At 29.6% G+C, this 25,679-nt stretch overlaps 1 protein-coding gene across 1 annotated transcript in view; it reads left to right on the top strand.

Moving 5' to 3' along the window:
• Nucleotides 1-3,038: 3,038 nt before the first annotated feature.
• The window catches only part of LOC133323425 (hormone receptor 4-like), a 35,181-nt gene continuing 12,540 nt past the window's right edge, over nucleotides 3,039-25,679 (top strand). The window contains exon 1 of the mRNA XM_061532350.1: nucleotides 3,039-3,071. Within this exon, the coding sequence (XP_061388334.1) occupies nucleotides 3,059-3,071 (13 nt within the window). The 5' untranslated portion in view covers nucleotides 3,039-3,058. The remainder of the gene's footprint in view (nucleotides 3,072-25,679) is intronic.

The raw sequence follows: 25,679 nt of genomic DNA, 5'->3' as shown, positions 1-25,679 counted from the left end.
CATTTGTATAAAAATCCATAGTTAACCTGAAAAGACTTGAATTAATATTAAAAAAAAATAAAATAATATTTTCTTAAAAAGTTATTGGAATTTGTGTATCGAACAACAATTTATCATAAAAGTGAAAAAATACGTAAAATAATGAAATCACGTGCTACTCAACATGTTGCAGAACAATTAATACGGATTTAAACATGTTGCCCAACAATGTAGCAGGATCTCAACATGTTGATAAACATTGGAGACATACAAAAAATTAAACAAAATATTCCAGAAAGGATATTGAAATAAAGAACTCAACAAAAAAATTAATTAAAATATTCTAGAAAGGACATTAAAAAAACAACAACAAAATTCACAGAAATCAAGTCTAAACATATAAAAATTTATATAAACTTTACCCAGCAACATGTTGCAAACAACTGTAAAGGACTAAAAATGTTGCAGAGACAATAAAAACTTCCCAAAAATTGTCAAGAAAATATATTTCTAAACTGAATAAAGGTCCTGTAATAATAATTTTTTTATGAAAAAATATGAGGAAGTCAGTGAAATGTTAAATGGAAAAAACTAACTGCAACATGTTGCCGAAAAAAATCTGAAGTGACTGTTTCATACTCATGATCAGTTCGAAAGGTCTCCATATTGAGCAATGCGGCTTCTGAGTTCAAAATCATCATATTTTTGTGTGAAAGAACCCCAAATAAATATTAACATGAAAATTAGCAACATGTTGCTAAGCACATACAAATGTTGCTAGGCTAGAAAAACTGCATTAAAGTGAAAAAATCATACATTTTGTTTAAAGAAATGAAAATTGTATTAACGGACAATTTTATAAACCACAAAAGACTTAATTCGCAAATGAAAAGTACTGCAAAAGAAATGCCTTTTTTTATAAAGAAACAAATACTTACATTCTAGAGAATAAAAGACTGGCTAAATAAAAAATTTAAAAAAAACACAAAAAATTAAAAATTTCTTCAAAAATAAACCGACAAAAAATTAAAAAAACAAATAAGGAATCACAATAAAGTGTAATGAAATAAAATTTAATTCCCAGCAACATGTTGCCGGACTTAAAGAAAATGCATTGTAAAAAACCTAAACCAAAAACGTTAAAAATAAATGCAAAAGGGACTTGTAAGAATTATATAAATCCAATAAAAAATAATAATTTGAATAAAAAATTTTAATTTAAAAATTCAAATTACAAAATAAAAAATAATATTAATAGCAGAGAAAATGTATCAGCAACATTGCATTGCAAGATTGGTTTCAATTTGGCTTTGAAAAGAATTCATTGCCGGCAAGTGGATAATAGAAAATTAAAAAAAAAAACTTGTGAAAATTTTTGAATGGAAAATTGCTCAGCAACATTTCAGCATTAGCAACATGTTTATAACGAAACAAAAACAACAACAAAGTGCAATTTTTTTTTCAAATAAAAAACGAAATAAATAAAATTCAAAAGAAAATCTAAAAAATAGTTACAATTTTTATAAAAAATCAAAAAATTTTTAAGCAACATGTTGCCAGCAACATAACCCTCTCTCTCTCATTGCAACATCTTATCACCACAACAGACATTTTTAAAGCAAAACCACACAATTCGCTTTCCAAATGAGTGTGGAACAGCATCATCTCCAGCAAAAGCAGCAGCAGCAATTGACGGCTATTGAATTAACAAAATCCAACAATAATAACAACAACACCAACAACAATAATTCAACAAATTCCAACAACAATGGTAATCCTTTACATTGTAAATCCAACAACAATGATATTGTAAAACAACAACACCAACAACAAAATAATAATGATGTTGTTGTCGTTAATTTGCACAAAACCAAAGAGGAAATTTTGGAAAAATCTTCGTCATCATCATCCTCCGCCTCCTCGGCAGCAGCACCCAAACAAAATGGTCAACATTATACAAATGCCGAGACCAATGGTGGTGATCATGTGAAACATGCACGTTCACACAATGACAAAGAGCCACAAAAGTCCTCATCGACAGTGGAACAAAATACCACCACCAGCAGTCATGAAGAGGACAGTGAAAATGAAATCCATCAGCAACAACATCACCACCACCAACGAGATGATGATAATGCCACCGAAGAGGATGATGATGAGGAAGTGGAGGAGTCGAGTCTAAATACGGCCTGTATTATTAAATCACCGCTCAATAAAACATTGCTAAAGAAATGTACGCCCAATGGTAATGGTAATCTCAGCCCTCTGCCCTTAAATGCCAATCTTTCACACACTTGTTGTTGTGAACATGAGGATAGCGAGGATACGGGCAATGAAAATCCAAGCATTGAAGATTTAAGCAATACGGATGGCAAACATCCATCATCATCGTCATCGTCACACTTTGATCCTTTTACCAAAATTCCCATACCCACAACATTATCAATGCCAACAACAACCGCAACTGCAACCACAACGGCCACATCCAATCCAACCAATATTAAGTGTACAAAATGCAATAACAACAACAATATACATTATAACAATTATAATTGTTATTATCGCAAAAAGGCGGCACGTCTAAAACCATCAATATGTCGTTAGTATTATGCAACATTTTTTGCTAATCCCCTCTTCTTTTTCTCCCACTCTGTTTTTCCCCCCACCTCAATAGGTCACGCAATTTACCCTTTAAAGTGCCAAAAAACCAAAAAAAAAAAACAAACAATAAATTTCTTTAAGAAATAAAATCAAAAAACTTTTACCAAAAAAACTCAAATTTTTTTCAAAGAAAAAAAAATAAACACAAAAATGGTGTTTAACACAATTGGCTATTAACAACAACCTACAACCCCAAATCAACAACAACAACAAAAACTACCAATGTATTATCCCAACCACCACCAACTACTAGTACCCCAACCAACAAACATCAATTGGCGTTCCAGCTTATTTTGGTATAGATTTTGAATATTGAAAAAAAAAATTCTAAATTTTTTTTATTTCAAAATTCAACATCAACACCTGATTACACACACACACACATCCTTCCCCCCAAGAAAACTAAAACACCAAAATTATGACTTCAATAGGTAAATTGTGTTTTTATTTTTAATTTTTGTCTTTCCTCATAACAAACCTCATTGTTTTAAATATTCAGCGCCATCTATATCGCAATCATTTACTAACATTATTTTATTAATTAAATATTGTATTACTTTTATTTTATTTCACTAACACAGCGCCATCTATTGGAAATTCAATTATTAACATTTATATTCTTGTTTTTATATTACAAAATATTATATATCAATAATTTAGTTATAAAATTTTAAGAATTATTATTTTATTAGTCTTAACTATATTAAAAAAAACAGTAAAAAATATTTAAAAGGATTTAAATGAAATATTTGAATATCTACCATCAACGCCATCTATATTCCAAACCGAATAAAAAATTGATCGAATCCATAAACGTAAACGTAGCACAAAAACTTTTTACTCGTAAAAATTATGTTTCCCTGCCCTCTTTTTCTAAAAATAACACAATTTTTCGCAAATAAGAGTCCCAAGAAAATGAGATCATATTCGAATTATTTTGAAACCCTTGAAAACATGAATAAAACCTCTATTGCAACATGTTTCCCAAAAACACAAAACTCTGTCATTTTCATCAACGCCATCTATATAAAATTAAATTGCTAGACGAATATTTAGCCCATATCCCTGAAAAAAATCCAATAAATGAAAAACCATAAAAAGTGACACTTCGGAACCCTTTGAAACCATGAATGAAAACTCTATTGTAACTTGTTGCCAAGCAACAAAACTCTCCTAAAAGTTGTAATTCAAATGAAGGCATTTCTCATCAACACCATCTATATATGTAATAAATGATCGAACTGTTAGACGAAAATGTAGCTCATATCTTCAAAAATTTAAGTTTTCGCAGAGAAAACTCGTAAAATGTAATATCATGTTAAAATATTTCGAAACCCCTAGAACCATGAATAACAACTCTATTGCAACATGTTTCCCAAAATCCAGCCCCTCCTGAAAAATATAATCTATATATTGTCATTTCTCATCAACGCCATCTATATATCAAATAAATTGAATCATTATGTTGGACTAAGAATTAAATCTAAGCAGAAATCAAGTACTAGGAAATACCATAATAATTATTCTCGTATTATTCTACAGGGTAACTCTGTGATCTAAGAGCATTATACTCCATTTGAAAACAAGGCAAATACATCGAATTTGTTTTCATTTTTCTTTAAACCTCTTTTTCACAGAAGCTCATGGGATCAGCACCCGATAAGAATATAATAATTCGCTATTAGAGTTGAGCAATATAGTTCACAAAGTGTTTCTAGGAACTAGTTATCTTTCCTTCATAAAGTTACTCCCAAAAAGGTAAACAAAAATCAGTCAGCATCCGAAAAACGGACGAGAAAGAAAGAAGAAACGAGAAAGAACGAAAATCTCATAATTATTCTCGTATAGTCCTGGGTAATTCGCAAGCACTATTTCATTTGAAAAAAAATGGATCCATGACTTTAAATGCAAATACATCAAAATTATGTACATTTTTCTTTAAACCTTTCTTTCACCGAAGATCATGGGCTCAGTCCCAACAAGAATTCAATTTATTGTAAATATAAAAAATGGTAACCAAATTCTATATTAGTGTTAAGCAATCTAGTTTTCGGAGTGTTTCTAAAATGGAACTAGTTCCTTTGCTTCATATATAGTTACACCTGAAAGGTAAACAGACAGCATCTGAAAAAGTAGCAAGAAAGAACAAACAAGTTATATTATACCATATTATAACGGAACGAAATCAGAAAAAATAACGAGATTTAATAAAGGCACTTAAGAACAGGGCCTTTATCGGACTAGTGCCAATGAACTAGTTCGTTGCAACCAAACTTACTTCAAGCCACCCATATGCTCCTTGGTACCATGAGTACCCTACTTCATTTAAAATGTATAAATTCATAACTTTAAATGCAAATACATCAAGATTTTTTTCTAGCACAATAACCTTTCAGTTGAACCAACGAACCGAACCTAGAGGTTCTTTGGTTCAACTAGTTCCTTTTGCTCCAGCCGTTCATTTCTGTTCTCGTTTACCATGTTCATTTCTGTTACGAAAGATGTGTGAACTGAGAAGGATTTCATTACATTCAATTTGCATTACCCTTAAATTTAGTTAGGAACACGTGAAATTGCTCGAGGACAATTCAAAAAAGGTCCATATTGATGGACTTAACTTTATAGCAGTAACTTTATTCACTTCTTCGAGAAACTGATTCTGGCGCTAATAATTTTTAATCAACAGGCAAATTTTCACTGCCTGTTTCTCCTAGCAAGAGTATGCATCATCTCTAAACTTTAGAACATAATTTCTAATAAATATTTACTGCACACAGTCTAAAGGCGAGCTTGCCAGCAAACGTGGTAATACCTGTATTACGACGGCAACGTGGTAATACGTCCAACTTCATAAAATTAATTTATTTAATATGTTGAAGTTACTTCTAGAGTTGGGTCTTGTTCAAATCAATTATTCCGTAAAAGGAACTATCGGTACTAGGTTCACTCATGTATCTAGTTCCTCTTGCTCCAGTCTTTCATTTTTGATCCGGTTCACCTAGTTCCTTTCGGTCCACTTATGCATATAGCAGATCTTCCCGTTAATTGCATGAATTGACAGATTTTCATCACTGAAAGATTGAAGAAAGAAAATGACCTATGGAACTAAATGAATACCTTAGTTCAGTTTTTGCGCAATAAACCATATGTCTTTGATAATAACATTAAAGGCAAATTTCGACGGCTCCGAAAAAGTAAGTTTTTCGGCAGAAGGTCTTAAAGTATGGAAGTTTCCATGCTAAGTACATTTTTGCATATAACTTTAGTTTGGATTGGCCGATGATTACCAAAATTTCAGAGAATTTAAATTAAGGACCGTAGTATCTAAAAATGTAAAGAACTTTAAAACAGGCGTCGATATGTCAAAGAAAAATATTTCCGAATTCTTTCATATTCAAGGGAATGTTGACATAGATTTTCGCCTTAATTGACCGAAATAACTGAAAGTAAACGATTGAACTAAAATAAAGTATGAAACTAAATGATGAACTTGTTCCTTTTTCAACGAACTTCTGCTTTCGAACTCAATGATTTGTTGACTATAATTTTAAATGCAAATTCATTAAGAAAACTTTCCCGCTCTCTGAACTTGGATAACGTCTAGTACAATATTATAGGATCACCTTTTTAGAACCATCAAGTATGTATATTTCGCTTCTGAAATGTGAGTTCCTATTTCGATAGGGATTGATTTTTGGCAAACATAGCGTCATAACTTTAAATGCAAATACGTCAACGTTTATTGAAGGGTTTTCAGATGTTCCATTTTCGATATAAGGTAGATGTGGCTCAAAAATTTTAGTTGTAAATACAAAAAAAGTATTTAAAGTTTTAATGATTCGAAAATTAAAAATAATTCCATAACATTAAATGCAAATACGCCAAAATGTATAGAAGGTTTTCAAAAATTTAACTTATAATCTATATAACTAGAAAAATCTTTTTTATTTTGTATTGAAATTCCAAATATCTGGTTCTTTGGGGACCTCCAGGGAAAATCTTTACTGAATCGAAAGTAGAAAATCATATTTCAAAACTTGATTTAATAACTTTAAATGCAAATACGCCTAAGTTTATTGGAGGGTTTTCAAAAGTTCTATGTTAGATATAAGGTAGATGTAGCACTAGTTTTGCAGATGTCTAAATCAAAGCTATTAAAAATTATTTAAAATTTCGATTTGAGGTATTTCTATTTTGAGGTACATATATAAATTTATAAATATAATCCAATGAAATTCAAAACGTTTTTATAACTTTAAATGCAAATACGTCAAAATTTGTTTAATTTTTTTACTTTGGATATAATGTAATTAATAATTATTCCGTAACTTTAAATGTAAATACGCCAAGATTTATTGAAGGTAGATCTGGCTCTAATTTTTGCAGGTATATTAATCGCAAGTTTAAGAAATTATTTAGAATTTCGATAGACAAATTTATAAATGCAAATATGTACATCAAAATTTGTTTGAATTATTTGAGACTTTTACATTGGATATAATTTAATTAAAAATGTCTACATAACTTTAAATGCAAATACGCCAAAAAATAATATTTGTTTTTTTTTTAATTTCTACTTTTACTCAATATAACTACATATAGTACTTTATTTTAGATCATCATGCTCGACTCGAAAGAGTATAAATAATCACTTAAAATATAGTACTTTAATTTATTTTTTTTAATTGAAATTCCAATATTTTGCTCCTTTTAATGTAATTGAAAAATGTCAACATAACTTTAAATGCAAATACGCCCAAATTTATAAAAGTTTCTTTTTTAGAATTTCTACATATACTCTATATAAATGAAAGATTTGTTTTATATATTGTGTATTGAAATTTTTAATCTTTGGTTCTCCCTGGATATACGATAAAAATGTATATATAACTTTAAATGCAAATACGCCAAAATTTATAAGTTTTTTTCAGAACTTCTACAAATACTGTTCAAAAATAATTTTTATTTATATTGAATGAAAATTCTCAATTCATGGTTCTCCAAGTTTTGGTATAGTTGTATCATTTTTATAAAGTTTTTAAAATTGATTTTTTGTCGACACTTCTCCTTGATCTTAATCTAAACTACAATATTAATGGAACAGAAATTTAAATCGTTTGTGTCATATAATTTGTTTTTTTAAACTTGCAATTTGTTTTCTAAAATCTCAATGTCACATTCCCAAAAAATTCAATTTAACAACGAATAAAATGAGCTTAATTCCTATTTTTTCTTTCTTACTTTGATTATGGGATCATGATTTTTGTAAAGAAAAAAATCTGTATTCAAAAACTGATAAATCATTGCTGTTGACATGCCCCCACATTCAGTAATGCCATGCAACAGCTGATTCATAGATTACAGAAATCAAAAAAAAATCAAGCATTTTATAAACATTCCAATAAGACAACAAACCCCTCATGAAAACCCCAGTTTCGAGAGAAGGGAGAGAGAAAACATAAAATTAATAACAAAAATTGTGGGTCTAGCCATATCTAAAGTTTTTTCTTCTATTTTTTTATTTTTTTTTTTAATTTTTTTCTAACAAAATCAACAACCCGAAAATGCCGGCTTCTATCCGCACACACACACACTCGAAAGCATTTCTATGTTTCATGTTGTTTCTTGTTACAACAAAAACAACCCACATATACACTTTGTTCTTATGTAAATGTGCGTACGTGCATACATACAAACCAAAGCTCACGTACTACCACCATGCATAGATAATATAACTGAGAGAACCAACCATTCTCCCAACGTTCTCAACTGATCGTGAGGTTCTCGTTTTTTTTTTCTCCAAAGTTTCAAAAAAAATAGTAAAAAATACTTTGTTTAATATTTATTTGTGTTCGTTTTTTCGTTCGATATGTCTGATTGACTTTTAGTGCGTGCGTGAGTAAGTGTGTAGTGTATGCCATTCCATAAAACTACAACAACAACACAGCCAACCAGCGAAAAAAACCAACAAAACTATTTGACCCATTTTCATTATCAAACATAAGATTAATTCTAAACAATAAAAAAATTGAAACAATAACAACAAGTATAGCGGCGGTGGCTGGCAGCAGCAGAAATAAAAAACAACAACAACTACAGCAGAATAACAAATAGCTGGCTTATTGCAACAACAACAATAATCATAACGACTGCAGGCCGCTTGCCTAGTGTGTTCATTTGCTCCCCAATGCTGAACTACACACACACACACAGGCACGCACACACTCACTCTGGCTCTACAACGCCAGCAGAGTCATTTGTTCTGCCTGGGTTGGCGCGTTCGACGATAAGTGAGTGAATGCGTCAAAAGTAAGGCAAATAGTCAAACGGCCACATGTTCTGTGCGATATCTAACTAAGCAAAGTTCTTGATAGTGTCGATGATGATGATGATCATCATCAGAGTAACCATAATTATTATTATTATGCTGGTGTTGGTGGGCTCCCTCTGGCAACCCTCTCTCTCTCACTATCTCTGTGGGCCTTATAAAATCGTAAAAATAAGTGCGTGACTGACTTTGAGCTATGTTTCCATTTTTTTCTTTCTTTCTATTTACTTTGAAATAGGAAAAAATGCATTTAGTTTTCTTTGTTGACATGATAAGCAGGTCGACCCACCATGAGGTTCATAAAGTTATGCTTTGAGTCGCATATTGTTCGTTCATAGGGTCATAAAACTGGCCCTTTTCGATGAAGTACTTCATTGCATAATGCGTTACATGCCCACGCGGCGAGAGAGGCACTCTGAAGGCATTAAGTTTTTTTAATTAGACTTAGGTTACTTCGTTTGTAGAGTGCAGGGTGATAAGCCTTTTTTGTGGCGGGTTCATTGTACGCTTTTACAAATAAAACGGTAATAAATCACATGACAGATGGTTAAGAGGTAAGGGAACCAAGGTGTCATAAAATCCATGGGTTTTATGATTAATAATGGGAAATTGTTTGCTTTTGAAATTGAAGTTCACATGGGTTCCAGAACCCTTTTAGAATCATAAATTTAATCATGCACTTCTTTCAAAAAATTTCCCATACCATATCTGATTGTAGGGACACTTTAAACATTTCTTCCCTTGTTAGTTCCAAACTTTATATAGGTAACTGAAAATGTTAAGATCTCAAGGTTAATCCATCAAACTTCCTGATCCATCATTATAGACTTTTGCCATGATCGCATCAATCACCTGGAGTCTTTCAATTCCTGGGTGATAATATGTAGACTTCAAGGTGGAGCTCTCCGAGGTGAACCTACGCCTTTCGTGGTGGCAATATTTGGGATTTAGGGTAATAGTGGTGAGACCCTTAAAATACATTATCAGAAGTAAGAGCTACCAAACTACCTGGAGTCCTTGGAATCTAGGGAGATAATATGCGGACTTCAAGGGGGAGCTTTCCGAAGTAAACCTACGTCTTTCGTTGCCATAATAATCCCTTTGAAATATTTGGTATTTATGGTAATAGTGGTGAGACCCTTAAAATAGATTCTCAGAAGTTAGAGCTACCAACTAAATTTGACCCTATATATAAATAAATTTTTAATTAGATACGATGGTTGGCCATTTCGGTTCATTTTCTGAAAATCTGATTTTGTTTCCTTCTTCTTATCGAAATCTAAAGCAATGAAAAAACGGGTTTATAACTTTAAATGCAAATACGCCAAAATGTATTGAAGTGTTTTTCGAAGTTCTATGTTAGATATAAGGTAGATGTGGCTCAAAATTTCGCAGGTGTCTTATCTTTACATAACAACCTCAATAAACAGAAGTCATTGACATTTAAAACATTCTCATAACTTTAAATGCAAATACGTCAAGATTTGATTAGAAATGTTCGGAATCTTTCACTTGGATATAATGTAATTCCATACCGAATTAAAGATGATAAAAATGTGAAAAGAAACAGAATCATGTACAGTGTTACAGTTTTTGATATTTCAGACCCAATTTGATCCAATATATAAATCAATTTTTAATTAGGTTCGACGGTTGGCCATTTAGGTTCATTTTCATGCTAATAATTTAGTACACCTCTGCTTCAATTCTCAAAGTTGGTGCGAAAATTTTCTTATCGAAATCCAAAGAAATAAAAATACGGGTTAATAACTTTAAATGCAAATACGCCAAGATTTATTGAAGTGTTTCAGAAGTCCTATGTTAGATATAAAGTAGATGTGGCTCAAAATTTCGCAAGTGTCTTAACATAAGTCATTGAAATTGAAAACTTTCTCATAACTTTAAATGCAAATACGTCAAGATTTGGTTGGGAATGTTCGAAAATTTTCCCCTTGGATATAATGTATTATTAAAAGTAATACCATAACTTTAAATGAAAATACGCCAAAATTTTCTTGAATGTTTTGTAGAGTTTCTACCTATACTATTTGTGTTGAAATTCCGATATTCATAACTTTGAACGCCAAATAATCATTTCACAACTCGAGATATATATTTATTAGCATTCGGAACTCTTTACTTACTTACTTAACTGGCTCGTGACAGAACTTTCGTTCCATAAGCCGAGCTTAAAAAAGATTTCCTTTTGCACAGTTTTTCCATTTGAAAGACCAGGTTCCGAGATGTTATCTTCCACTTGATCTTTCCATCTAATTCTTGCCATTCTCCTACTTCTTGCCATTCCCTCAAACACTCCAAGAGCTGTCTCATCTGCTTGGGTAAGTTCCCATGCTTCAGATCCATATAACAGCACGGGTAGTATCAATTTCTTGTAGAGTACGACTTTGGTCTGGCGGGAGGTGGCCTTGCCATAGTAGCATCTGTTGGCCATCACTATCCTTCTTCGAATTTCAAAACTGATGTCATTCGTTTTGTTTATGGCTGTACCAATGTATATAAAATTTTTGACTACTTCGAAGCTGTAGTTCTCAAGTCTTTCGCGTTGATACCATAAGCTTGGTCTTCTCGCCATTTTCTGCCAAATATATAATCCGAGTCCTCCATATTATCCTTCCTTTGCACCGACACAAGTTTCCTCCGGTTGCTGCAGCGAGTTCCGGGAGACCTGAGCTTGTCGCAGTAATTTGTTTAGTGACGGAGAGAGTAGTAACACAGTTTATTTTGGTTTTTAATCAAAGTTCGGTTTGTTATCTTTCGGGGACATACACAAGTACATTTGATATAAGGTTATATCCTTGGCTCGTGGTTGTGTCACAGAAATTTGTAATCTAGTGACAGAGAGAGTAATAACACAGTTTATTTTGGTTTTTAATCAAAGTTCGGTTTGATTTGGTATCTTTCGGGGAGTTACACGGGTACATATGATATAAGATTATATCCTTGGCTCGTGGTATGTTTCTAAGCTCGCGAAGGCCAGGATGTGTTACAGAAATTTTTAAAATTTAGTGACGGAGAGAGTAATAACACAGTTTGTTTTGGTTTTTAATCAAAGTGTGGTTTGATTAGGTATCTTTCTTGAAGTTTCACAGATACATTGGATGTAAGCTTATATCATTGGCTCCTGGTATTTTTCTGAGCTCGCTGAGGTCAGGTTGTGTCACAAAAATGTGACAGAGAGAGTAATAACACAGTTTTTTGGCTTTAATCAAAGTTTGATTTGGTGTCGTTTGGAGAGTAGAATATTATATTAGTGGTATGTTCTTTGCTCGCATTGACTTCGTATGAGATCTAGATAAGTACTCCTCCTCGTGATGAATGAATGAACACTACTAATAAATAATTTAATAATTCAATTTTCCCTTGGGAGGGTTAATTTGAAGCAGAAGTGCATATTTGACTTCTACTTCAAATTAGCAGATTCATAATCGGGTTTTTAAAAAGGTACCGGGTTATAGTCCCATCAATGGAAATGGAAATATATTTATGATAGACAGTTAAATATTTCATGATCTGAAATCTATATAATGTGTAAATTATGTTCATATCGTTGTATTAAAAGGACACTGTGTTGTAGCCTTTTCAGATAGTTTTCTACTATTTACACATAATCTAAATAATACTTGAAGAATTAGAGGATTTATAGTCATTCCTGAGATTGTAATTTCAGAGCTGTAATTTCGTAGCAAGGGAAGACATAAACAAGTTCTCCCCCTTGTCCTGGATGAATGCTTGTAGGAGCATTATTAACATATAATCGAAAAAATGTCCTATTATCTTCGTACTTCAACTTCAAGTAAAGGCTAAATATTCCCAAAATTTTCGTAATCGAATTGCTGACGAAATACTGGGATATAGTATCATATTCCTTATATATTTAAAGAAGAAGAATTAGATTTATAGTCTTTCCTCAGACTTTTCGTTGTAATAATCAGAACCACTTTAATGCGATAAGCTCCTCAAAAATATTCCTTACAATTACTCCCAGCATTTATCTATTTCGTAAAGAAAATTTTATAGATTTTTTTTCATTACTTTCCCACCTTGTGACACTTAACTAATGGGCCTTATCTCCCCTTTTGCCGCTTCAATTTCATTCTGAACTACAAGATAAGCTTAGTGGGCATGCAACAGAAAACTAAATAATGGATACTCTTGTTATTGTTGCTAACCACCACTATTCATCATCATCAACAGTTTTTACCGGCACCCATCATCTGTTTGGGTTTTTGTGTTGTTGTTGTAGTGTTTTTTGGACAACATTACGTTGCTATGACTTCACACACGCACTCACTCAGTCACCCACCCTGCTTACCCTGTTGCTGTTTTTGTGGGTTTTTCTTACTTGGGTTCGTTGATTCTTCTACTATTTACATAATAATATTTGTTGTTGTACTTTTTTTGGATTTCTATTTGTTGTTGTTGTACTTTTTTGGATTTCTATTTGTTGTTGTTGTTTTCTTACTTTCCGAGTGTTATTAGATGGCTGCTCTTCGTCAAACAACAGTTATATTTATGATGGGAGGCCCCTCCAACCACTCGTTAGTTCGTTATGAGCTAACAATTCCAACACTCATTTATTACGAATGACTGTATGTATGGTTGAGTGTGTGTGCGTTTGTATACCTATGACCGATAAGTGTGTAATATGTGTAAAGGTTAATAAACTTTACAAAACAAAAAATCGTGTAGATAAAAATGTTTAACGAACAAAAAAAACAACAATGAACGACAGACGACAATGCAGCCGAAATAAAACAAACGCACACACACACATACACGAAAAACTAAATAGTTTTAGTTGTTGCTACTTATTTCTTTCATTTCAATCCCCTCCTCTTCTCTATAAAGTATTTTTATTGTAACTGTTTAAATAATGATAAAGAAACAATCTTTTGTTTCCCTCCAAAAAAAAAACAGAACAGAACCATTCTTAGATAATTACCAGTTCTTAAATAGAAAGAAGTTGTTCGCTTTGTTGTTACTGTTCTTACAAAAAAGCTTTGTTCTTTTCAAGAGTTGTATAGTATTTTTTTCTTTTTATTTCATTTTACAAAAAAAAATCTGCTTTCTGTCTTACATCCGCCTCAAAAATTTCAACTGAACACGTGCTCTACCGGCACTCGACTGTTTGCATTTGCCAAAATTGTTGTTGCAGTACAGTGAGAGAGTATGGTGTTCGTGTGTCAGTGAGTACGCAATCAAATGGCTTCTCAATGCAATTGCAAGTGTTCTTGTTGTAGGGTTGCCAAAGTTTGACTTAGAAGTGGAATATTGCAAAAAGAATTTCAATTATAAACATCTTGGCAGAAGAAGGAATCAATGAAAAAAATTAGGGAAACCACCTCAAAAACTCGATTTTTTATTTAATTCGAGCCCGACCTATGCAATTCGATGATTGGGAAATAAAACATACATAAAAGAAATCCATTACTGTAGTGATAAATTTCTCGTTAGGTATCGATCAAACCATTTCAGATTTATGTTCGTTGGAAAGGTGATATTTCGCACTAAAAAAATAATTTTAAAAAAGAGAAAATTCGGTAAATTTTATAGCTTCTTTGATAGATTTTCTTTGACAAATTTATCAAATAATTTAAGCGGCTAAAAATGTGACTAATTTTTATTGGTTCCTCTATTTTAGCACTAATTATGTGCAATTTTATGATTTATTGCAAACTCGGATAATCAATTTTACATATTAAAGATGCACCTCGCACAGGTTGACCAGTCATCGAAAATTTCAATTGAATATCACACTGCCAAATTGGCCAAAAACATGCATATAGCAACCAAGACAACGGTAGACCATACACATTTAAAGTGACTCGCCAGAAACTTCGGGAGCTTTCTTTGGAAGTTTTAATGCATCCGCAATACAGTCCGGACTTGACACCAAGCGATTATCATCTCTTTCTTGCTTTGCAAAATTTATTTAATGATAATTTGGTATCTACGGAGGATGGCGAAAATCGACTACTAGAGTTTTTTGCAAATAGGGAGCAAGACTTCTATGAGAGAGGCATTATTAAGTTATCTTTAAAATGGCAACAAATCATACAACAAAACGGTGAATATTTGGCCAAAATCGGACATTCCGAAGCATGTTGAATAAAGTCCTATAGTTCATTTAAAATTTAGGGATTTCCTATTCTCCAAACTAATATTATAGAAAAATTTATTGAAGGAAAAATGTAAATCTATTCTTTTAATATTTCAGAAAATGTATAAAGGTAAAATTTAGTTCTCTGAAATTTCTCCTCACAAATTAAAGGCTAAAAAAATTCAGTATGCGAACGGCTGGCATTTGAACCCTGGTTCCTATAGCACTCAGCCTTCAAATCCAACTACTTAGCTTCCGAAGTTTGCACAAAAAATTGATGTATACTTGGGAAAAAACTATTATCGGTGGTATGAAAAAATGTTCATCACTACAAGTAAAATCTACTATGAAGAAGGGATATCCGAACCATGAAACGTATAAATTTGCTTCGCAGATGACATTTCTCAATAACTTCGATGTAAATACAAATTATCAGCGTAACGATCTTTGTAAAGTCATATTGTCCAATATGCCTAATGAACCCGTAAACTAAGGCCAAATTTATCATTTTCATATTTTATGGGGTTAAGAAACTTTTTAAAACCGAACTGGACATATTGAGAGCACATCGATATAAATTCCTCATAAAGATTCTAACTGTATTTTCTAACCCAAATCCCTGAAATTTTACATTTCAAGTGGACAAAAGTAAATTCTTGCTAAAATTGGCCAATGTTTAGGTATGAAATGAAAATTCTGGTCTTATTTTCGAGCTCTCTAAGAGGGTAAGGAAATATTTGACCAAAAAATTGGAAACAAATATATTCCTCACTATCGGAATTTGTATATATTTTAAGTTCGCCACACAAAAAAAAACTGAGAACAACGATCTTCTTTAAGTACCTATTTTTTTAATTTTTAGATTCTCAGAATGACGAATTTTTATAAACTTTCCATTTCAGTATCAGCATCAGTTACTTCTTTCAAACCCTTCCTGTATTTTTCACAAATATATATTTCAAACGTGGCAACCCTTTCCCTGGCCAATTTATTCTCTTTGCATTTTTTTTTTATTTTGCAAACAAAATATTCTCTCATTTACCCTCTCAGAACAATTGGTTTTTGTGAGATAATATTATTTAATTGTATTAGTGTGTGTGTGCATATTTTTCGCAAATACCACAATCAAATATTTGCAAATTGAATGAACGTATCAGCAAACAAAAAAAAAAATTGAACCGACCTACGCCAATTTAATGCAGATTGCGTATGACCGACCGACCGTTAAATGAATGACGCGACAAAACAAATAAGATTATGGCCAAAAAATAGCAATAACAAAACAAAAATGCATTTTAAAAATACATTTGTGGTATTTCATATTATTATTTATTTATTTTTTTTTTTTTGATATGCAGTATAACAAAATTTGGTTACTGTGTGATAAGTGAGAGTAAACAAATTTTTATGGGGGAATTTGAATAGAATTTTTGTATTTGTGTATAGAGTATATGGTCATGATTTTTTAATTAATAATTTAGTTAAAAAGGCTTATAAATATAAAAATAATCACAAATATTTTTAAGGCGCTCAATATGTTTTTAATGTGTTTTAATGATATTTTTCTTTCGATTTACAATATTTTTGGGGTGTATAACAGTTTCACAAAACTGTTATACAACATAAAATGACATCAAAAATACATAGAAATGTGTTTTTAGTCGTTAAAATAATTTTGTATGATCTTTGTCTTTAATTTAAAATATTTTGGGGTGTATAACAGTCACAAAACTATTATACAACATAAAATAAGACCAAACATACATACAAATGCCTTCTTAGTCGTTTACAATCGATTTCCAGAATTTTCGCGGTGTATAACAGTTTTAATGAAAACTGTTATACACAGTAAAATTGCCTTAAAATGTTCTAAAATTAGCTCGTATGAACATTGCAATATTTTTACATATTTTTTACAATATTTTTCGAGTGTATAATAGTTTCACAAAACTGTTATACATCGTAAAATAGCATCAAAAATACATAGAAATGTGTTTTAAGTCATTACAATGGGTTAGTATGATATTTGCCTTCAATTTAAAATATTTTTGGGGTGTATAACAGTTTTATAAAACTGTTATACATCGTAAGAAGTCACCAAATCTACATCAAAATGCGTTTTAAGTCGTTTGCAATCGATTTCCAGCATTTTCTCAGTGTATAACAGTTTCAATGAAAACTGTTATATACAGTAGTTTTACACAAAAATGACACTGAAACTCGTTTTAAGTCATTTGCAATTAATTTCTATGATTTTTCCCTCAGTATAACAGTTTTATAAAACTGTTATACACTGTTTTTAATACCGAAATATTCAAAAACGGTCCTTTAAATAATTATTTAAGGTATATAAAATACCCCAGAAAAAACTGATAAAATACTTACCTTATTTATTTTTTTCTTAAGGGAGTGCCAATTTTTCTCAACTCATTTAACATAGCTATTAATTGTTCTTGTCATCTCTCGCCCTATTCCATTTGAAATAGTTTGCGGAAGTAGTTTTTTTCTGCTTACGTACATACATACCTGATATTTTTATCCAAAGCAATTTAACAAATCCTAAATTTCTTAGATTTCTTTAAACGTCAAACTTGCTTTGTCATAAAATAAATTGAAAAAAATACAAACACACACAAAATAAATCATAAACATCGCAAATTAACCAAGAATGCAAATAGTCTATGACTAACTGTTAGTTTTCGTCTAGAAAATAAGCACGAAGCAAAATCAAAACAATGAAAATTATCATACAATTTATGGTGCGAATAGTTCCGCTCAGAGATTTGTGGACCCCGTCCCAACCCCTCTTTTATTAAAAGTCACAGAAATGGCAATACAAAACAAAAAAAAAACATTTGAAACCCACTGGCGGGCCTGGATTATTGTAAATAATTTTACAAGATGTAAAATTGAATAAAATTGTTTAAAAAATAAATAATAAAGAAATATGTAAAATAAAATAAATTGTTTTTCCTACTTTTTTATCATTATATCACAGTAAAAATTTTAAAATATAATCGCTTCTTTATTAGGGTCCCAACCTCAAGATACCGAACCTCAGATTTTTATGGAATATTTCAATATTAGATATTCTATACACCAACAATACTAAGAATTATTATTTTTTATGTTTTTTTACGAATTTTGAGTATTTTTCTTGAGTATAACAGTTCTGCAAAATTGTTATACTAACCAAAAACTACGTAAAAATACTACATTATTGCTGAAAATTCATTTTTATAAATTTTCCATGCATTTTTGCGAGTATAACAGTTTCGAAAAGTGTTATAAAAACTGTTATACTCAGGAAAATTCTGCAAAAATGCCTTTTAATTAATTTTAAATACTGAAAATTCATTTTTATAAATTGTCCATGCATTTTTGCGAGTATAACAGTTTCGGAATAGTGTTATACAAACTGTTATACTCAGGAAAATTCTGCAAAAATGCCTTTTAATTAATTTTAAATGCTTTCTAATGCAATAATAATGGAGAAAATGTACACAACCTTTGTTAATACCCTAAAAATGTTCTCCCCTGGGAGTGGCATTAAAGAGAAGAGTATATTTTTTTTTATTTTTTTCAAGATAAAATGCTGTTTAATTGGTGTAAATTCAATTGTTCATATTTTATATACCTAAAAATGTGTTTTTTTGATGATTTTTCTCTGCATTTTTGAGCGTATAACAGTTTTGAAAAACTGTTATACAAACTGTAATACTCATAAAAGTTGTGGAAAATGGTATACGAATTATTTTAAATGCTTCTTAATGTATTTATAATCTCAAAAATGTACTCAACCTTCGTTAATACTCTAAACATGATCTCTCATGGGAGTTACTTTGATGAAAAATTAAGAACGATTTTTTTTTTTTTTTTTTGAATGGAATGAAATGTTTGGCAATTCTATTATCCATATTTTAAAAAGCTTTAAAATCATTTTTTATGAATTTTCCACCCATTTTTGACAGTATAACAGTTTGGGAAAACTGTTATACAAACTGTTATACTCACCAAAATTGCATAAAAATGCTATATAATTAATTTTAAGTAATTTCTAAAAATGTAGCCAACATTTGATAAAGCCTTCCAAAATTAACTCTGCCAGGAGTCACTCTGAACTCTGCCCTTCAAAATTAACTCTGCCAGGAGTCACTCTGAAGAAAAATTCAATTTTGTATATTTTTTAATATGAAATGCAGTGTAATAGGTGGAAATTTTATTGTTCATATTTTAAATTGTTAAAAAATGTTTTGAGAATTTTTCTATAATTTTTTTTTCTATTCAGAGTTTTTCTGAAGAAGTTCTTAGAGAAACTTCGAAACATCTGAAATAGGTGTATAATAGTTTTCAATTAAATGTGTTTATGTTTTATATACTTAAATATAATTTTTAAACATTTTCCATTCAATTTTTGCGTGTATAACAGTTAGAGGAAACTGTTATACAAACTGTTATACTCACGAAAATTGCACAAAAATATGTTATAATTAATTTTAAATGCATTCTAATTAGATTATAATCAATACAATTGAGTCCACTCTGTAGAAAACAAAGAAATGATCTCTGTTCAGAGTTATTTTCTGAAGAAAATCTTAGAATTATTTTGAAAAAGTCTGAAATTGGTGTATAACAGTGTTTCATTAAAGTTTTTCATACTGGAAATAGCTTAAATTTAATTTCTATGCTTTTTCCATGCAATTTTTGCATGTATAACAGTTTGAGAAAATTGTTATACAAACTGTTATACTCACGAAAATTGCACAAAAATGGCTTATAATTAATTTTAAATGCATTCTAATTAGATTGTAGTCAATACAATTGAGTCTACTCTGTAGAAAACAAAGAAATGATCTCTGTTCAGAGTTATTTTCTGAAGAAAATCTTAGAGTTACTTCGAAAAGTCTGAAATTGGAGTATAACAGTATTTTATGGAAGGTTTTCATACTGAAAATAGCATTAAATTAATTTTTATGCATTTTCCATGCAATTTTTTCATGTATAACAGTTTGAGAAAACTGTTATACAAACTGTTATACTCACGAAAATTGTACAAAAATTTGTTATAATTAATTTTGAGTGCATTCTAATGAGATTACAATCAATAAAACAGAGTCTAATTTGTAAGTAAAGTAGAAAATATCTCTGTTCGGAATTATTTTCTAAAGAATATCTTAGAATTATTTTGAAAAAGTCTGAAATTGGTTTATAACAGTATTTTATTAAAGTTGTGCATACTGCAAATAGCTCAAGTTTAATTTTTATGCATTTTTCATGCAATTTTTGTATGTATAACAGTTTGAGAAAACTGTTATACAAACTGTTATACTCACGAAAATTGCACAAAAATGATTTATAAATAATTTTTAAGTACATTCTGATATTATTTAAATTAAAAAATTGTATTTTACTTTGTAGAGAACATGGAAATAATACATGAAAATTGGTGTATAACAGTGTTTCATTAAAGTTTTTCATACTGGAAATAGCTTAAATTTAATTTCTATGCTTTTTCCATGCAATTTTTGCATGTATAACAGTTTGAGAAAACTGTTATACAAACTGTTATACTCACTAAAATTGCACGAAAATGATTTAAAATTAGTTCATAACCCTATCTAAGGGATTTTTTCATTAATAAAACTAGTTTTTGCCTTTGTTAAAATCCCTAAAAGTGATCTCTGTTTAGATTAATTTTGAAAAAATCTATTTTTTTTAATTTCTAAAATTTATTCATAATGGAATTTTAAACCAATTGTTTATGTATGTGTATAATCACACATTTTAACTAGGCCTTGAACATGAATTTTGAAATAAACTACCCCCACATGTGTTGTGAGTCTCAAAGCAAAAATCTTGTTCTCAAACTAAAACATCAACTTGGGCCATTTAAATAGTTCCGCTAATTAAAAAAAATGCGGAAGCAAAACCAAAAAATCACACAAGCTAAGAAAAAAACGTACATTAAATTTAAAGAAATTCTACATGTCAGGGGAAAAATACTGGAAAACAAATTTATAACAAATGAAAATTCTCAAAATCCCTTTAAAGAAAGTGCACCTATACAGCTATGTTATCAAAAAGGTTTTTTCTGGTAGAAAAAAAAATAGATTTTATAAAAAATATGATTTTTATAAAAAATAGATTTTTATAAAAAATAGATTTTTATAAAAAAAAAAATAATTTCTTTTCATATTGAAAAAACGCCACAAAATATTATTAGTTACCTATTATTAGAACATTGAACCGGATTTTTAGAACATATTTTACATAGAAATTAAACCCAAAAATTAAACTAGTTTCGAATATTATATTAATATGCGGTTATAACAACATTAAGATACAAATCCTAACGGTATCCAAAACCAATTAATTTATTTAAATTTTATGATAAATATTATTAAATGTCGTCATTACTAATATATCAACATATTGTGAAATTAGAATTTTTTTATTCTTATAAATTCTATATTTTTATAAAGCTTGCTTACTATTTAAGAGGGGTATGAAATGGGCCTTTTACCGTTTCTGTTATTATTCTAAAGAACGTGATCTGTCCAGCGTTTTAACAAATTTGTTAGCATATATTTTGTATTTTTTTTAACAAATTACTAACAACTTCTTTTTGTTTAGCCACCATCGATAATCATTATTAATTCCGTTAATATCAAAAAAACACAACAACAACAAATTCACCAACACAACATAAACAACAAAATGACAAACACCACCACCACACCACCATAAATGACGACGTGAAAAAACCTTGACAATGAGAGAAATCTTTGTGAATAAATTAATTAGAAATAATTAGAAATAAAAAACATAAACACGACAATATAATGATCAAAAATATATAGGAAAAGAAAATCAAAATAAAAAATAACAACAACAACAAATATTTGACGAGAATTTTTTATATACTTATTTTTTTAAAATATTATTTATATCAAAGAAATATAAATTCCAATATGCGGCAATTTGTTCCAACGATCCCCCGCAATTTCTACACACAACAAATTTATATTTAAATAAAAAATGTTAATGACGTATTTATGCGTGTACTTACTCTCGAAAACTTGATTGACATCAATCTGTCTGTCAAATTTCATTTTAGGCATCTCCATTAGAGTTTATTGTCTTTAATTGTATTTTTTTTCTTAATATCGTTTTGATACCTTAAATGGCATGTCATGCTTTTGTTACAAAGAAATTGATTTGATATCTCAAATCCATTATGTAGTGTAAAGTACAACACACGTCAATACATACATAGCTATCTTCCTATTTCTTTTCAATACACACAAAGCTATCTTCTTATTTATTTCCTTTAAAGAAATAATTAAATTTTTTTCATTTTAATTCTTCACAAATTTTTTTACAAGTTTATAAAGCTTATTTTGCCAATTTTTTGTTAATTTTGCCACTTTTTTGTAGAGTATAAGAGTTTTCCAAAACTCTTATACTGTTCCAAAAACTCTTATACTGCCCTAAAAACAGTTTTGGATATTTTATAATACTTCATTCTATGATAGTTTCGATTTTCCACCTTTTTTTGTTTCAGTATAACAGTTTTCATATACTAGTATAAGAGTATCAAATATATATAATGACCACATATGCTACTAAATATAAACAACATTTTCAGATTTTTACAACTTTCCCGAAATTTTATTCAATTTGTCATATCTTTGTGGAGTATAAGAGTTTTCAAAAACTCGTATACTGTCCAAAAAACAGTTTAAAATATTTTATAACATTTCTTTGTGCGATATTTTCGATTTTTCCACATTTTTTTGGAGTATAAGAGTTTTCGTAAGCTATTATACTAGTATAAGAGTATAAAATATATATAATAAACATATATGCTACTAAATATGAAAAAAATTCAAAATTTTCAGATTTTTACAATTATTTTTTCTGAAGTCTAATAATATTTGTCATATTTTTGTGGAGTATAAGAGTTTTCAAAAACTCGTATACTGTTCTTAGTTCAGTTTAGAATTTTTGATAACAACTCTTTCTAAGATATTTTTTATTTTTTGTGGAGTATAAGACTTATCATGAACTATTATATTATACTAGTATAAGAGTATATGTATATAATGATCACATATGCTACTAAATATAAACAAAATTTCAAAATGTTCCGATTTTTACCACTTTTTTCTGGAGTCTAATAAAATTTTATTTTTTTTATGGAGTATAAGAGTTTTTAACAACTCGTATACTCTTCTTAGAATAGTTTAGAATATCTTACAACATATATTTCTATGAGATTTTCTATTTCGAAGTTTAGTGTGGAGTATAACAGTTTTCATAAACTGTTATACTAGTATAAGAGTATGAAATTTCTTAAATTCCCAGAAATACTACTAAAAATAAACAAACTTGAATAAATTTTGGATTTTTTAAAATTTTTTTCTAGAGTATAAGAGTTCTTACAAACTCTTCTATTGGTTTATACTAATAAAAACTTAAAAATATAAATTAAATTTACTCAGAAGCCACTGAATGTGAATAAATTGTACAAAGTTGCCAATTTTCACAAGATTTTATTGCAGTATAACAGTTTACATAAACTGTTATAATTACATAAAAATTTCAAATGTATTAAATTTACGACAATTGTATTAAATATAATCAAAATGCACATTTACTTTTCCTATTTTGCAAGTATTTGGTAGATTATAACAGTTTTCATAAACTGTTATACTACTGAAAAAAGTTCAGAAAATATAACTAGAAAAACTAGTTGTTCCTTCATTATCCCCATATTCTCAGACTATTATATCCATTAAATATATCTGTTTTCAAATTTCCATGCGATTTATTATGAAATTAAAGCATGTATAACAGTTTTGGTAAACTGTTGTACTTGTATAACAGTTTTGATAAACTGTTGTACTTGTATAACAGTTTTTAAAGTTACTGAATTTGGAGAAAATGCCAAAAATATTATACTGGCAGAAGATTTTAGGTAGTATAATGAACAGTTAGGCTAATATAACAGTTATAATAAACTGTTATACTGGTATAACACTGAGAATGTGTACCTAATTTGAATAAAGAAATCCAAAAATATCAAAAATTACATAAATATCACATTATCGAACTATTTAATGTAGTATAACAGTTATATTAACCACTTATACTAGTATAAGAGTTTGAAAAATAACCGAATTTCATTACAAAACACAAATGTGCTACATTAGCCAGCGTTTGGAGTTAGCATAACAATTATAATAAACTCTTATACTAGTATAACAGTTTCATAATATGTTAAATTATGTGAAAATCCGATGCATACTGTCTTCCAAAATGATTCTATTAAAAAAAGTCGTGCGAATAATATTGGTATTTAATTTTGAATGATAATTTTATTTAATTTATTACAGTTTCCTAGGTCAGTTTTGCAGACAGAAATTTGTCATGTTTGAATAATGATTAGAATATTTTTTTTTTCAAAATTAAATCAAACCAATGTGACTCCGCACATTTCCCATTAATTGTCTGCTATGGAAAATTTCATTTGATTATTTGAAATCAAATAAAAATTTCTTCACACAGGAACCAATTCGTGCCCATGATTTACGCTCCCGCTCTCTCTAAATATCATAACTAAATATTTCCGCAAAAACAAATGTTTTTTTTTGTTGTTTTTGTTGGGGGGCTGCTAATATAAGTCACAAAACCACCCGGTTAGTTTATTCTTAATGGAATCGCATGCACACGACGTTTTTCTAGTTAGTTTAAGAAAGACACGATCCGCCAGTAATAACAACAACAATAAAATATATAGGAAAGAATAGAATGCAAAACAATAAATGTTGCGTTGTGTCTAGAAAACAACAGCAACAACAACAGCAACAACAACAGCAACACTAAATAATAGACAATAGTAAACGAACAAATTTGCATTTTATATTGTTTTCCTGTTGACCTCTAAAAATCAAATCAAACTGTTTGCAGATACAGATACGCAAGCAAACTAATATACAGAACGACAGAGAGAGGGAGAGAGATAGACACAATAGCTAGACAAAAAAATTAAATGTGACGATGAACTGTTTGAAAACAAACAAAAATGTGTCAGTTATTAATGAAAAATTTTCAAATGGAAATTATTTTGAACAGTTTTATACCATAGACAGACGACAGCCTTAATTTGCATTAAAAATGTTTTAATTTGAATTAATATTTACCCCTGACAGACGAGAGTTTCTGCATTTACGAAACAGTTTTTTGCTTCAAAACAATTGTTTGTCTGTGTGTAGGGTGAAATTTTTTTACATTTGTTTCGATATTTTTCGGGATTACATCTTTAGGAAATCGATACATGGCATAAAGGATGAATAGCAACTATGATCTTAGCAAAACAGCTCCCATTTTAAAAAATGGTTGAAATTTTGCCTTCATTTCCTATTTTTATGTTCATAAATATAAATAAATTTGACAAGAAACAAATAATTTTCGACAGCATTGCCATATTGAAATTGCCTAATTCAGTATAAATTCAGTTTGATTTTGTGCATTAACAACACATAAAAATGAGGATAATGTTCAAGTTAATTTGAATTAAGGCTGTTA

The sequence above is a fragment of the Musca vetustissima genome, unplaced genomic scaffold (assembly GCF_032173495.1).
Source record: "Musca vetustissima isolate MV318-11 ecotype Yass unplaced genomic scaffold, APGP_CSIRO_Mvet_v1 utg32084, whole genome shotgun sequence".
NCBI lineage: Eukaryota > Metazoa > Arthropoda > Insecta > Diptera > Muscidae > Musca > Musca vetustissima.
Note: the sequence above shows the minus strand (reverse complement) of the source record. Positions and strands in the feature narration are given on the sequence as shown.